At 46.1% G+C, this 13073-nt stretch overlaps 1 protein-coding gene across 1 annotated transcript; it reads left to right on the top strand.

Moving 5' to 3' along the window:
- The first annotated feature begins 3468 nt into the window (after positions 1 to 3468).
- Positions 3469 to 12885, top strand: LOC110534591 (von Willebrand factor A domain-containing protein 7-like). The gene is made up of 18 exons (XM_036974699.2): positions 3469 to 3630; positions 4576 to 4887; positions 5096 to 5248; positions 5708 to 5848; positions 5999 to 6092; positions 6900 to 7028; positions 7468 to 7654; positions 7891 to 8060; positions 8593 to 8705; positions 8938 to 9054; positions 9375 to 9534; positions 9638 to 9714; positions 10207 to 10339; positions 10420 to 10572; positions 10760 to 10852; positions 11149 to 11435; positions 11582 to 11881; positions 12059 to 12885. The coding sequence occupies exons 2-18, from the start codon at positions 4699 to 4701 to the stop codon at positions 12527 to 12529; spliced, it is 2967 nt and encodes a 988-aa protein (XP_036830594.1). The 5' UTR covers positions 3469 to 3630; positions 4576 to 4698; the 3' UTR covers positions 12530 to 12885.
- The last annotated feature ends 188 nt before the right edge of the window (positions 12886 to 13073 follow it).

The raw sequence follows: 13073 nt of genomic DNA, 5'->3' as shown, positions 1-13073 counted from the left end.
ACAACTCTCTGGTATCCCTCCCTCTATACAACTCTCTGGTATCCCTCCCTCTATACAACTCTCTGGTGTCCCTCCCTCTACACAACTCTCTGGTATCCCTCTCTCTCTCGTCCCTCCCTCACAATGCACATTCACTCATCAAACATGAAAATAAAATATATGAAAAATATCACTTTTCTCCTATGATTTGCTAAATGCTGCTTCTCTTATTGAACTAAGAAAAAACAGACAACAGCTGACAGAGAAAAAAAGGCCTTCATTGGAATGAAAAGTTAACCATTTGTTATGAGATACATCACTTCACAGAATGTCCCCCAAACGGCACCCTATTCCTTAAATAGTGCACTACAGTTGACCAGGACTCATAGGGCTCATAGGACTCATAGGGCTCATAGTGCTCATAGGACTCATAGAACTCATAGGGCTCATAGTGATCATAGGACTCATAGAACTCATAGGGCTCATAGTGATTATAGGACTCATAGAACTCATAGGGCTCATAGGACTCATAGGGCTCATAGTGCTCATAGGACTCATAGAACTCATAGGGCTCATAGTGATCATAGGACTCATAGAACTCATAGGGCTCATAGTGATCATAGGACTCATAGAACTCATAGGGCTCATAGTGCTCATAGGACTCATAGAACTCATAGGGCTCATAGTGATCATAGGACTCATAGAACTCATAGGGCTCATAGTGATTATAGGACTCATAGAACTCATAGGGCTCATAGGACTCATAGGGCTCATAGTGCTCATAGGACTCATAGGACTCATAGGGCTCATAGGACTCATAGGGCTCATAGTGCTCATAGGACTCATAGAACTCATAGGGCTCATAGTGCTCATAGGACTCATAGGGCTCATAGTGCTCATAGGACTCATAGAACTGATAGGGCTCATAGTGATCATAGGACTCATAGAACTCATAGGGCTCATAGTGATCATAGGACTCATAGAACTCATAGGGCTCATAGGACTCATAGGGCTCATAGTGCTCATAGGACTCATAGAACTCATAGGGCTCATAGTGATCATAGGACTCATAGAACTCATAGGGCTCATAGTGCTCATAGGACTCATAGTGCTCATAGGACTCATAGAACTCATAGGGCTCATAGTGCTCATAGGACTCATAGTGCTCATAGGACTCATAGTGCTCATAGCACTCATAGAACTCATAGTGCTCATAGTGCTCATAGGACTCATAGAACTCAGTGCTCATAATGCTCATAGTGCTCATAGTGCTCATAGGACTCATATGAAACATATGGCTCTCAGGACTCATAGGACTCATAGTGCTAATAGTGCGCATAGAGGTCATAGGGCTCATAGGGATCATAGAGCTCATAGGGCTCATATGAGTCATGGTGCTTATAGGACTTATTGTGCTCATAGGACTCAGTGCTCATAGGACTCATGGTGCTTATAGGAATTATTGTGCTCATAGGACTCATGGTGCTTATAGGACTTATTGTGCTCATAGGACTCATGTACAGTGCCTTGCGAAAGTATTCGGCCCCCTTGAACTTTGCGACCTTTTGCCACATTTCAGGCTTCAAACATAAAGATATAAAACTGTATTTTTTTGTGAAGAATCAACAACAAGTGGGACACAATCATGAAGTGGAACGACATTTATTGGATATTTCAAACTTTTTTAACAAATCAAAAACTGAAAAATTGGGCGTGCAAAATTATTCAGCCCCCTTAAGTTAATACTTTGTAGCGCCACCTTTTGCTGCGATTACAGCTGTAAGTCGCTTCGGGTATGTCTCTATCAGTTTTGCACATCGAGAGACTGACATTTTTCCCCATTCCTCCTTGCAAAACAGCTCGAGCTCAGTGAGGTTGGATGGAGAGCATTTGTGAACAGCAGTTTTCAGTTCTTTCCACAGATTCTCGATTGGATTCAGGTCTGGACTTTGACTTGGCCATTCTAACACCTGGATATGTTTATTTTTTAACCATTCCATTGTAGATTTTGCTTTATGTTTTGGATCATTGTCTTGTTGGAAGACAAATCTCCGTCCCAGTCTCAGGTCTTTTGCAGACTCCATCAGGTTTTCTTCCAGAATGGTCCTGTATTTGGCTCCATCCATCTTCCCATCAATTTTAACCATCTTCCCTGTCCCTGCTGTAGAAAAGCAGGCCCAAACCATGATGGTGCCACCACCATGTTTGACAGTGGGGATGGTGTGTTCAGCTGTGTTGCTTTTACGCCAAACATAACGTTTTGCATTGTTGCCAAAAAGTTCAATTTTGGTTTCATCTGACCAGAGCACCTTCTTCCACATGTTTGGTGTGTCTCCCAGGTGGCTTGTGGCAAACTTTAAACGACACTTTTTATGGATATCTTTAAGAAATGGCTTTCTTCTTGCCACTCTTCCATAAAGGCCAGATTTGTGCAATATACGACTGATTGTTGTCCTATGGACAGAGTCTCCCACCTCAGCTGTAGATCTCTGCAGTTCATCCAGAGTGATCATGGGCCTCTTGGCTGCGTCTCTGATCAGTCTTCTCCTTGTATGAGCTGAAAGTTTAGAGGTACGGACAGGTCTTGGTAGATTTGCAGTGGTCTGATACTCCTTCCATTTCAATATTATCGCTTGCACAGTGCTCCTTGGGATGTTTAAAGCTTGGGAAATCTTTTTGTATCCAAATCAGGCTTTAAACTTCTTCACAACAGTATCTCGGACCTGCCTGGTGTGTTCCTTGTTCTTCATGATGCTCTCTGCGCTTTTAACGGACCTCTGAGACTATCACAGTGCAGGTGCATTTATACGGAGACTTGATTACACACAGGTGGATTGTATTTATCATCATTAGTCATTTAGGTCAACATTGGATCATTCAGAGATCCTCACTGAACTTCTGGAGAGAATTTGCTGCACTGAAAGTAAAGGGGCTGAATAATTTTGCACGCCCAATTTTTCAGTTTTTGATTTGTTAAAAAAGTTTGAAATATCCAATAAATGTCGTTCCACTTCATGATTTTGTCCCACTTGTTGTTGATTCTTCACAAAAAAATACAGTTTTATATCTTTATGTTTGAAGCCTGAAATGTGGCAAAAGGTCGCAAAGTTCAAGGGGGGCGAATACTTTCGCAAGGCACTGTATATGGAAAAGGGTGTCATTTGGTACACTGCCTTTATGTGTATTTGAGTCAGACCTCCTCAACACGGACAGTAAGGCCTCTCCTACTGTCCTCCCACTGCTCTGACACACACACACACACACACACACACACACACACACACAGACACACACACACACACACACACACACACACACACACACACACACACACACACACACACACACACACACACACACACACACACCGTAAACACGTACTGTACACACACAGCCCTCCTCTTCCTGTGTATCTGGAGGAGTGTTCTGTTTGGGAATTCTTGTCACGGCCACCTGAACACTGAATGAGTGACTTCCCCTCCCCTCGTCACTCCACCCAGGTGTAGCAAGTTATAAAGGAGCAGAATGAGCCCACACACAAACTGATAAGGACAAAGAATGTCAAACACACAGAGTATACTGTACACACACACTTGAAGTCTACTTCCACCACCACTCCCAACGTGGACATCGGGACTTCACGACTCACAGGTAAAACACACATTTTAATGTCATTTTTAATGAATTATACCTGTCAACATTTCAGTTGGAATTTTTGTAAGTCAACTTTGTGTATTTTAGACTTCATCTTTAGTTAATTTCGCACTGTTTATGTAAAGTATTAGAATGGAAAATTGTATGTAAATTGGAGTTTTCTTAAAGTGCATTCGTTAGATAACTACAAGTTATTTTAGTGATATGTACAATGTGATCTGAGATATGGTCAGGACTTAAGTGAGAATATTTCTGTCTCCCCTCCCTTTTCTCTCTCATGCCTCCCTCTTCATTCCCTTGTCTCTCTCATACTTTCCTCTTCATTCCCTTGTCTCTCTCATGCCTCCCCCTTCATTCCCTTGTCTCTCTCATGCTTCCGTCTTCATTCCCTTGTCTCTCTCATGCCTCCCCCTTCATTCCCTTGTCTCTCTCATGCTTCCGTCTTCATTCCCTTGTCTCTCTCATGCTTCCCTCTTCATTCCCTTGTCTCTCTCATGCTTCACTCTTGATTCCCTTGTCTCTCTCATGCTTCCCTCTTCATTCCCTTGTCTCTCTCATGCCTCCCCCTTCATTCCCTTTTCTCTCTCATGCTTCCCTCTTCATTCCCTTGTCTCTCTCATGCTTCCCTCTTCATTCCCTTGTCTCTCTCATGCTTCCCTCTTCATTCCCTTGTCTCTCTCATGCTTCCCTCTTCATTCCCTTTTCTCTCTCATGCTTCCCTCTTCATTCCCTTGTCTCTCTCATGCTTCACTCGTCATTCCCTTGTCTCTCTCATGCTTCCCTCTTCATTCCCTTGTCTCTCTCATGCTTCCCTCTTCATTCCCTTTTATCTCTCATGCTTCCCTCTTCATTCCCAATCTCCACACAGGTGTGTCCATTACAGCTCATTAACCCTGAGTAACCTCTTCTTGATTTGCTCTCTGTCCTTTTGTGTCTCTGTAGGTTGCAACAGGCTCACAGAACCAGGAAGATACTTGATATTGGACTCTGATCATATCTCACACATAGAGAGAGTTATTAGAGACCTCCACCAATCTCCTTGGACCCTCAACTTTATGCACTGCCATGCAGACCTCCCTCCTCTTGATGGCGCTGTACCTGTCCATTCCAGGGGGCACCCAGGCCTTCAAACCCCTCATCTCAGGAGGGGGCTCGATCACACATCGTGACATCACACAGAGGGCCGTATTACGCAAAACCGCCGAGGTCTGCCGCGCCCTGGCAGCCGCCCAGGGGCGGGACTTCAGCCTGCCTGTGAGTTGACTATTGGTGGATGTTGTGACAGACCGGAATGAGCTACTGGAAATGAACTAATGTTTTGTAATTAGTTCTATAATAAAGCAATGAATGTGCTAATAAGACATTTTTTTCACCAGACTGAAAGTAAGTCTCTTACTTGTGTGTTTCCCCTACAAACCAATTAATAACCTGTGTGTCTCTCTCTCTCCCTTTCTCTCCAAAGATTGATGACAGTCTCTCCATCATCAAACTACAGAAGGCCTGCTCTGCAGACTCCTCCTCTTCCTCCCTCGTCTCCACCATCCTCTTCCAGAGTGCCATTGTCAAGATGTACCTTAGCAACGCCCTGGTGGACATGGCGTTTGCTCTGAGCAAAGTGAGGATGACAAGATGATGACGATGATGATAATAGTGATGATCATGACAATGATTATGATAATGGTGATAATGGTGATTATGATGCTGATGATGATAATGGTGATGATGAATGTGGTGATGATTATGATAATAGTGTTGATAATGGTGATGATGATGTTAATGATGATCAATATGATGATAATGATGGCAATTATTATTTGGAGTATGATGATGGTGTTAATGCCAATGGCGATGATAATGGTGACAATTGTGATAACTATGATGATAATGGTGATGAAAATTGTGATGATTATAATGCTGATGTTGATCATGATGATGATGATAATGGAGATGATGGTGATAATGGTGACAATGATGATGATGGTTATGATGATGGTGACATGATGGTGGTGATGATGATGATGATGATGATGATGATGATGATGATGATGATGATGATGATGATGATGTGAGCCAGGCGCACCACTTCGACGGTGAGACCTTCCAGGGGGGGCGGGCCCTGATCACGGCGGGGGTGTCGGAGGTCAAGGCCAGCGTCAAACGAGGGAGCTTCTTATTGGCCAGGCTGGCCCTGGGACGAGTCTGTCACACACTACAGGTGAGCTGTCTGTCACACTACAGATGAGGTGACACACAAACAAGCACGCATGCACACGCACAAACACACACACACACATACTACATGTGAGAGAGGGAGATGATGAAGACTGTGCTGATACTGTGGAGTTGGTTGTGACTGTCTCTCCAGGATTTCTACAGCCACAGTAACTGGGTTGAGATGGGGAACAGACAGCCGTACAGCACTCTGATCAGACCTGACCTGCAACTGGTGAACCTGGCAGGTATTGTGTGTGGAACTCTCTGTAGTTTATTTAAACCATCCCCAGACATACCAACCTATATCAGCACAATACAGGCAACTACATGCAAAACAGACACGTAGCTAAAACGCCTACATTATAAAGGCATTTGTTCATAAAATAAAGAAACCCCTCCTCACGGATTGATAAAGAAGTATTTGGCTGTGTGCCAATGTCAACACTAAACCACTCCCTCTTTGTATCAGTCGACCAACCAGTCTGGAGATAATAGACTTGTCATCGCTTCTACACACTTCACACCACTCTATACATAGTCACTTTAACTCTACCTACATGTACATATTACCTCAATTACCTCCACTAACCGGTGTCTCCGCACATTGACTCTGTACCGGTACTCACAGTATATAGCCTCCCTATTGTTATTTTACTGCTGCACGTTAATGATTTGTTACTTGTATTTTTACTTAACACTTTAAAAAAAACTGCCTTGTTGTTAAGGGCTTGTAGGTAAGCATTCTACTTTTGTATTCGGCACATATGACAAATACAATTTGATTTGATGACTCCACATACCGTACTCTAACTCTGCAGTGGATTCTCTCTCTCTCTCTCTCTCTCTCTCTCTCTCTCTCTCTCTCTCTCTCTATCTCTCTCTGTCTCTCTGTGTGTGTGTGTGTGTCATTTTTGAGTGAACGCACAAACTGCTATTACCACACACCGTCACCCCCTCCAATACACACACTCCTGTTATAACCCACTCTCCTCTCTCTTCAGGCCCCAGTACTCCTGTTATAATTCAATCTCCTCCCTCTCCTCCCTCTTCAGGCCCCAGTACTCCGACCTGTAGGAGCTGTATGGGAGGTAACTGTACTGATAACATCCTACCAGAGGTCTTACAGCAGGGCCTTCTCACCTCTGGATACTTCAACCTGTTCTCCTCCAACAAACCTGCAGGTACACACACACACACACACACACACACACACACACACACACACACACACACACACACACACACACACACACACACACACACACACACACACACACACACACACACACACACACACACACACACCTCTTCTTGATAGACAGCAGCTAATGGGGATCCTAATAAATACAACCCAAAAAACATGATATTATGTAACCTTTATTTAACTAGGTAAATGTTTATTTACAATGACGGGCTACCCCTGCCAAACCCGGACGACGTTGGGACAATTGTGCACCACCGTATGGGGACTCCCAATCACGGCCGGATTATGATACAGCCTGGAATCAAACCAAGGACTGTAGTGATGCTGCTTACACTGTGATGAAGCGCCTTAGACCGCTGCGCCACTCGGGAGCATTGGTGCAAACTAATTTACACACTCATCTCCCCCTCTCCTAGGTAAGTGTAGCCACGGCGGGTCGTTTGACCGGACCAGCGGTCGGGACCCGGAAGGGGGCATCAACAAGGACGACGTGGGGTCCAGTCACGGTCACCTCCACCACACTGCAGCCGACGTGGCCGTCAACGCTACCATGGAACTATTGGAGGACATCAGAGGAGCTGCCGGGGACAAAGGCTTCCTACGGTGAGAGAGAGAGAGAGAGAGAGAGAGAGAGGCTGAAGTAGGTGGGCAATGTTTAGGCAAGAGGGGATTATTTGTGATGTTTTGTGTTAAATTGGAGGATTGTATCACTACTATGGGCAAGGATTGGACTACTATATGATGAGGGAGATGTCATGGTAAACTGTTGTGAGGAGCTAGGATAACAAAGGGTGGTTTTGGTTCATAATCTCCCTTGCTCTCTCTCATCTTCTCTCCAGGTTAATGGACATCACCCAGTCATCAGTGTTGTGTTTTGTCATCGACACCACAGGCAGTATGAGTGATGACATCACTGAGGCTAAGAGAGTGTCCTTCTCCATCATCGACAGTAAGAGAGGAACCCAGCAGGAACCTTCATCATACATCCTGGTCCCCTTCAACGACCCAGGTGGGTGTTAGCCTGTTCCCAGATCAGCAGGAACATACATCCTGGTCCCATTCACAGACCCAGTTAGGTGTTAGCCTGGTCCCAGATCAGCAGGAATATACATCCTGGTCCCATTCACAGACCCAGTTAGGTGTTAGCCTGGTCCCAGATCAGCAGGAATATACATCCTGGTCCCCTTCAACGACCCAGGTGGGTGTTAGCCTGGTCCCAGATCAGCAGGAACATACATCCTGGTCCCATTCAACCCAGGGGGGGTGTTAGCCTGGTCCCAGATCAGCAGGAACATACATCCTGGTCCCATTCAACCCAGGGGGGGTGTTAGCCTGTCACATGCCACAAGTGCCTCTCTGAAATTGGGAGCAGAATAACTGTTTTAACCCAAATTTCTTCTCTTTTTACTTAAGTGGCATAACATTACATTTTCACGTCAGACCAAATCTTACACAATTTGTCATTTGTGGTGTGTGTGTGTGTGTGTGTGTGTGTGTGGCTGTGTGTGTGTGTGTGTGTGTGTTTGTGTGTGTGTTTGCAGGATTTGGACCTCTGATCACCACAACAAATGCAGACATTTTCAAACAGAGAATCAACGCCCTGACAGCATCAGGAGGAGGAGATATACCAGAGCTGTGCCTATCAGGACTACAGGTGTGTGTCCGTGTGTGTGTGTGTATATATATATATACAGGCAATGTCATGAGCAAAGGTTTCATTGCCAATATGAAGGCTGTATTTGAACGGCTGCATTTGAAATGTGGTTGCCTGTTTTAGTAACTCTGCCAGAGCTGGTTAGTTAGACTGAACATGTTATTTACCATAGAGTTCCAGTACTTGATCCCAGTGTGGTCTAACTCTTAGCTGAATGTGTTGTAATTCCCAGCTGGCCCTCACGGCGGCGCCACCCTCCTCTGAGATCTTTGTGTTCACTGATGCTCCTGCTAAAGACACTGCACTGAAGAGCACTGTCACGGCCCTCATAGAGAGCACCAAGTCTGTGGTTAGTAGCTTTCACTACTGTTTATCTTTCTCTCTCTGTCTCCTTCTCTTTCTGTCTCTTTCTCTGTGCTTCTCTTCATCACTGTCTCTGTCTCTCCCCCTTTTGGAGACAGTTTACTGTTTGTGGGCTCACAAGTTGTCTGACTGAGATTTGATAAAGTGTGATGTTAGCCATCATGATTGATCTCAACATATCTTACTTCTTTACTGCCATTCTTTCCTAACTTTCACTTTCCTTTCATCCTTTATTCTGTCATCAACCTCTAACTCTCTTCTCCTCTCTCTACCTCTCCTCTGCTCCCTCTCCTCTCCTCTCCTCAGGTGACCTTCATGTTGACTGACAACCTCCGATCCAGTCGACGTCGTCGTAGGCGTTCCATGGGCGGGGCTTCAGCCGTATGGCCCAGTCAGGGTGGAGCCTCCAACCGGATGGCCCAATCAGACGCTCAGCTGTACCGTGACCTTGCCCAGGCCTCTGGAGGTCAACCAATCATTCAATTGATTTAATTCACAAAGCAGTTGTCTCAAAGTGTTTTACAGCTTCTTATAGAGTTCTCAGAACATACTGTGCTCCCTTCCTCTAGGTCAGGCCATTGAGGTCACCAAGGAGGATCTGCACCGGGCCACCAGCGTCATCGAGGACGCCTCCGATGCAGCACAGGTATGATAATGTATTGACCTACAGGTTATAGACCAATGTCCGCCAGCTCAGTGTTCAGTCAGTCACTCTCACTCACTGGACAAGATATACAACTGTACACATAACAATGACCTCAACGGTGTTTATAACATATCTAATGTATTGTCTATTAGCCCCTCCTCCTCCTCCTCCTCCTCCTCTTCCTCCTCTTCCTCCAGGTTACTGTGTTGTTAACATATCTAATGTATTGTCTATTAACTCCTCCTCCAGGTTACTGTGTTGTTAACATATCTAATGTATTGTCTATTATCCTCTCCTCCTCCTCCTCCTCCTCCTCTTCTTGCTCCTCCTCCTCCTCCAGGTTACTGTGCTGTTAACATATCTAATGTATTGTCTATTAACTCCTCCTCCTCCAGGTTACTGTGTTGTTAACATATCTAATGTATTGTCTATTATCCTCTCCTCCTCCTCCTCCTCCTCCTCCTCCTCTTCTTGCTCCTCCTCCTCCTCCAGGTTACTGTTCTACAGGAGGTAAGGAGCCCAGGAAAGGCAGAGAATTTCTCCTTTACAGTAGACGAGTCTATGAGAAATCTGAATGCTTACATCACAGGAGGATCCCTCTCCTTCACTCTCACCAGCCCTTCAGGTGTGTGTGTGACAGCCAGTTGTGAGTTATTGTAGACCAGGTAAAGGTTTGATAACCAGATGTCCCTCTCCTCCCTCTAGGTGTGTCTCAGAGTAACAGTGAGGCCAGTGGTCCTCTGGGGACCATCCAGACTGTAGGGAACCTACACCGCATCTCTCTGACCACACACAACAACACAGGATTATGGGAAATCAGTCTTAACTCCCTAGAGTCTTACTCACTGAAGGTCATAGGTCAGTACAGTGGCGAGCCCTGATCCCTGGTCAACAGTAGTGATTATATGGAATAGGGTTCTATTTCAGACGTAGTCCATTGTCTGGACTTCCCCTCCTCATCACAACATTTAGATATCTATCTTTATTCTCTATGTAAGAATTGTTTGAATAATGATTATCTAATGTGCGTGTGTGTGTGTTTCAGGTCAGAGCTCTGTTAATTTTGGCTACCATTTTGTGGAGGCTTTCGGGGGGGCTCATGGAGACTTTGGCCTCAAAGAGGGCCGTCCTCTCACAGGTAACAATAAATAACAGATGAAACCATCTTCAGTACCGGCTCTTTCATCTTCATCTTCCATAGCATCACAGCAGAGTAGTTTCAAATAATGTAAAATAAAATAATAACTTCCTCTTCCTCTCTACTTCACCTTGCCTCTCTGTTTCTACCTCGTTTTCTCCCTCGCTCCGTTACCCTCTCTCTCATTCTTACCCTCTCTTTTACCTCTGTTCACTTCACTCTCCTCCCCTTCTCTCCTCTTCCTCCATGTCTCCCTCCACCACCCGGTCTCTCCTACTCCCCCTCCCCCCTCCCAGGCGATAACATAACCCTGCTGGTGTCTGTGACGGGGGGTGACTCTGTCACTGTGACGGCGGTGGCCCTGGTCGAGGCCTCGGGGTCAGGGTCAGAAGTCAACGGAACCCTGCAATTGCTAGGCGGCACCGGCGGCGGGGACTTCCTGGTTACCGTGGCCAGAGTCCCACAGGGGGAGTTTGTTGTGCGTCTGAGGGGAGAGAGCAATAGCGCCACCACCAAATCATCACCTAGCCTCTTCCAGAGACAGGTCTCCACTCAGATAAAGACTTCCAGCATCTCTGTTACGGTCAGTCTTGTAGAACTCTGAAATTGCACCCTTTTCCGTTGGACCTGGGCCGCTAGGGTTCTGATGAAAAGCAGTGCACTACAAGGAATAGGATGGCATTTTGAACACTGTCTTATTGTTAAAAAGTGAAGTTCTTCCCTCCCCAGGCCCAGGCTGACAGTACTCTAGAACCCGGTTCTACCATCTCTGTCCCCTTCACTGTGGCAATGGCCAACGGAACAGGAGGAGCTTTTACCGTCCGAGCCACGAACGACCGCGGCTTCACTTCCTCCTTCCCCGCCAGTGTCTCCATTGTGACCGGAGAGGGAGAGGCCAAAGGTACGGTGACTCTCACGGCGCCCGCCAGCACCTCATCGGGAACGGACGTCACCCTGACCATCGAGGCAGAGTCCGCTGGAGCAGCAGACTTGAACTACGCCATCCTGCGTCTCTCTGTTGTCAGCAAGGTGAGTGTCATGTTCCAAAACTCTAAAATGGGTTTCCTTTCCTCATATCCTCTCTCCCTCATGGCCCTGATAAGAATGCTAACAGCGCTACAGGTCAGAGATGGTTCTACCACCACCACTACTTCAGTTGTCTGACTAAGCTCTCTATCGCTCCCTCTCCGTCTCCCCCTTCTCCAGGTGACAGATTTCACTCCTCCCCAGTGTGGGGTGGTCAGCGTCTCGTCCAACTGCCCGGCTGACTGTGGTGCCTCTTACTGGCAGCTCTCTGCCAACCTGACCGACGGTGCCAACGGGACTGGCATCGACCGAGTCACCCTGCGCCAGGGCAACGGGACCCTGAACACTTCTACAGAGGTGGGCACCGGGGGCGAGAACGTGACCCGGATTGAGTACAGCGCCACCTGCTGTTCAAAGAAGGTAGAGCTAGTGGTAGTTGACAGGGCAGGCAACGTGGGTGTGTGTCTGGGCTCAGTAAAGGACTCTGTGGGGGTGGTTGTGAGCTCTACAGCACAGGCCTCTGTCACCAACACTACAGCTGTACCTGTAGTTAGTACTACATCTACTGGAGGGTCACCTTTGACTCTGTCCCTGTATCTAAGGATCTGTGTGATGCTTTCTCTTCTCCTGTGGAAGAGAGTAGAGCTATAGAGTTGTATAATAGTTCATGTAGGTAGATGTCATGTGGAACAGTGGAATCAGTGCAGAGAGACTCAAGTCATCAGACATAACCGGTATGTATATGTTATGTTGTACAAAAAGACAGGGTGGAAATATGTAATGAACTCTGTCATAATACACTGTGGGAACTCTGTCATAATACACTGTGGGAACTGTGTCATAATACACTGTGGGAACTGTGTCATAATACACTGTGGGAACTCTGTCATAATACACTGTGGGAACTCGGTCATAATACACTGTGGGAACTCTGTCATAATACACTGTGGGAACTCTGTCATAATACACTGTGGGAACTCAGTCAAAATACACTGTGGGAACTGTCATAATACACTGTGGGAACTCTGTCATAATACACCGTGGGAACTCTGTCATAATACACTGTGGGAACTGTCATAATACACTGTGGGAACTCTGTCATAATACACCGTGGGAACTCTGTCAAAATACACGGTGGGAACTCTGTCATAATACACTGTGGGAACTCTGTCATAATACACTGTGGGAGCTCTGT

Source organism: Oncorhynchus mykiss, chromosome 19 (assembly GCF_057628025.1).
Source record: "Oncorhynchus mykiss isolate SJ-2025 chromosome 19, ASM5762802v1, whole genome shotgun sequence".
In the NCBI taxonomy this organism is placed as follows: domain Eukaryota; kingdom Metazoa; phylum Chordata; class Actinopteri; order Salmoniformes; family Salmonidae; genus Oncorhynchus; species Oncorhynchus mykiss.
This window is presented reverse-complemented; position numbering and strand designations above follow the sequence as displayed.

Coding starts and splice junctions, on each gene's coding strand:
- LOC110534591 (XM_036974699.2), top strand. CDS start 4,699: ATGCAGACCTCCCTCCTCTTGATGGCGCTGTACCTGTCCATTCCAGGG. Junction 8,061..8,592: donor GGTCCCCTTCAACGACCCAG/GTGGGTGTTAGC, acceptor GTGTGTTTGCAG/GATTTGGACCTCTGATCACC. Junction 10,573..10,759: donor TTACTCACTGAAGGTCATAG/GTCAGTACAGTG, acceptor TGTGTGTTTCAG/GTCAGAGCTCTGTTAATTTT.